Source organism: Pteropus alecto, unplaced genomic scaffold, assembly GCF_000325575.1.
Source record: "Pteropus alecto unplaced genomic scaffold, ASM32557v1 scaffold61, whole genome shotgun sequence".
Lineage (NCBI taxonomy): Eukaryota > Metazoa > Chordata > Mammalia > Chiroptera > Pteropodidae > Pteropus > Pteropus alecto.
In genome coordinates, this window is record NW_006434835.1 from 11,930,004 (window position 1) to 11,932,556 (window position 2,553).

Consider the following 2,553-nt stretch of genomic DNA (forward strand, 5'->3'; position numbering starts at 1 on the left):
GGCCCGGGCGCTGGGGGCAAGCAGCAGTAGCAGCGCCGGCAGCAGCAGCGCTGGCCCCGGCGCGCCCATGGCCGACCTGGCCGGCTCCCTCCCCGCGCCTCGCGGGCTGGGCCTCTCCTCACGCCGCTCGCTGGCTGCACGCGCGGGCACCCACAGGCAGGCGCCCCGCACCCAGATGAGAATGCGCGGCCCGCGCCCGCGCCCTATTTATAGGAGGCCGCCCGCCCAGGGTCACAGCCGCCTGGCTTAACCACGCCGAGCGAATTGCAAAAGGTCCAAAGGGCAGCGTCCCGGGCCTGTTTGCTTTTCCTCAGCGGGATCTTCTCTGAGGGGTCTCGGCTGGGACCCAGCCAGGGCCACGCCCGGCCTTTCCTCTGGCCAGGCCGGTCCCCCAGAGGGCCTCGGAGGGTGGGGTTTGCGGGCTCGGCGCCGGAGAAGCCCGCCCTGACCCAGCAGTGCCTTCAGGAGTTGACCAGGCACGGGGGACAAAACCTACCCCTGCTCCCTGCTCCGACATTGTAGGTATTTGGGGACCCAGTCCTTCACAGCGTTTTGGTGGAGACATTTTCCTCTCAGCTCTTTTCTGTTTTGGTGGACTTTGGATTAGCATGTGCACCCCCAATCCTGATCAGTGCCTGTGGCTGAGGTTACCTGCTTTGGATTCAGCCCATCAGGTGGGATCGGAGAGAAAGGGGAAGGAGAAAGGACTGGTAAGCAAGTGACCCGAAGTCACCCCTGAGGGACAATAATGAGGTTACAGTCACAGTTACAGAACCCCAGTGAAGTGGGGCTTCTGGAGAAGACCACTCTGCCCCGCCCCCCTTGGGCAGGGTCTTCTTGGGAAATTGGGCACAGGAGGCTTTCTTCTAGTGAATCAGATGCTGAGTTTTCTCCAGGGATGAGGAGGCCAGTGAGGAAGCAGAGTCGTGGACCGGATGTGCCGCCTTCCCCCTAAGCATCCGGGCGCCTCCCCTTCTGTTCCAGGTGCTGACCATTTCCCACCTGAGACGGACCTCAGGTGCCCTTCTTCCCTTCAGCGGTAAGAAATCAGGCCAGGTATAGGTAGCTCGGCAATACCAGTGTGGCTGACTCTGAAACAACTGTAAAGGGTGATTGGTTGGATGCACGACTGTCTGAGACTGGATATGTCCACAAGGCGCCTCCAGTCTGGTTGAGGAGACAGGAAACTGCATTGAGCACGGAAGGTAGGCTGTAAGGAGCTAAACTGTGTGGGGTGTAACTCCCAGAGGGGTGCAAGGGGAGGGGTGGGGTGGAGGGGGTCAGCAGCAATGACTAATGAATACTTGAAGCACTGTTTCAGAGTCAGTATTTGTTGTTATAATTTGTTACTTATGAGCTATATTCAGATATATATCCGGATGGAACAAATACTTGTGAAGTGGTTTTAAATCATCTGGTGGCAAGACCGATGGTTCCAGAAGGGTCATATTCTGAAACAGTAATAGTGTGTGAGGACCCCTGTTCCCGCGGAAGACTCCAGCGGCGATGTTTGCCTTGTTCTGGGCACTTGGGCCTCCACACTGCTCATTCATGCATGGTATCGTCCTTAGCCTTGACCTCCCTGTGGGCAGCTAAACTGCCATCAGCGGTCAGTCGCTTTGCGTCCGTCGTATATTAATATTGTTAAAGGTGGATATTACAAAGGTCTCAACCCAAGGCTGGCCAAACCTACACCCCTGTGAAGATCTGGAAAATGTAATTACCCTGAAACCCCGTTTCTCTGAGCATTTGCTTTGAACTATTTTACGTGGGCTGACTTTTCACAGGAGGAGCTGCTGCTGTATTGCAGGAAATGGCCCTGCTCCCATGCATATTCACTTTAAGGAGAATGGGTGGAAATACTGAGTTACAAAGCAAGCAGACAGAGATGGCTCACTTCAGTCACCAAGCACGAGGCTTGACAGGCACAGGCTTTCTGTGTTGGATGACAGATGAAGTCAGTGTCCTGGAGTCAGCATCACTTAAGCACATCATTTGTATAGCTGGGGAATCAAAAATGAAATCTGATTATGTGGATGCAGGGAAAACTCGTAGGATGTTTGGATGTCCCTGGGTCGACTGTCATCATCTTTAAAGGAGGACGCGTACGACTGGGGTCAGCTTCTCTCCCTTTCCCTGCTCGCCTCCGGAAAGTCCCTCCTGTGCTGGGTTTCAGCCAGCAGCAGTGCCCTTGACAGCGTCACCGCAGAACTCATGTCAAATTGTTGGCTTGAGCACACGCACAAAGATACTGTAAGGATGAATGCATAGATTTTCCTTAAATTACAAAACCCACTTATATCTTGTTCAAGAGCTATTTGAGAATATAGTATTGCGTGTGACCATGACATGTGATGGATGTAAAGTCTTACATCCCTTCCCTTTCAGTAGGACATTTCTCAGTTCCCTAAACACGTTTCAAGTTTCAAAAGAGTTATCAACCACTTTTCACAGAGACATCAAATAGAATCTGGAGTCAGGAAATCTCATATAAGTTGCTCACTGCACAGAGAAAATGCTGGTTCAGAGAAGTCAAGCAAAGCAGTGTGAGCG

The 2,553-nt window shown here is 53.3% G+C and overlaps 1 protein-coding gene across 1 annotated transcript in view; it reads right to left on the minus strand.

Annotated features, from left to right (window-relative positions):
- The window catches only part of APOB (apolipoprotein B), a 38,517-nt gene extending 38,448 nt beyond the window's left edge, over positions 1-69 (minus strand). The window contains 1 exon segment of the mRNA XM_006910423.2: positions 2-69. Within this exon segment, the coding sequence (XP_006910485.2) occupies positions 2-69 (68 nt within the window).
- Positions 70-2,553: the final 2,484 nt, after the last annotated feature.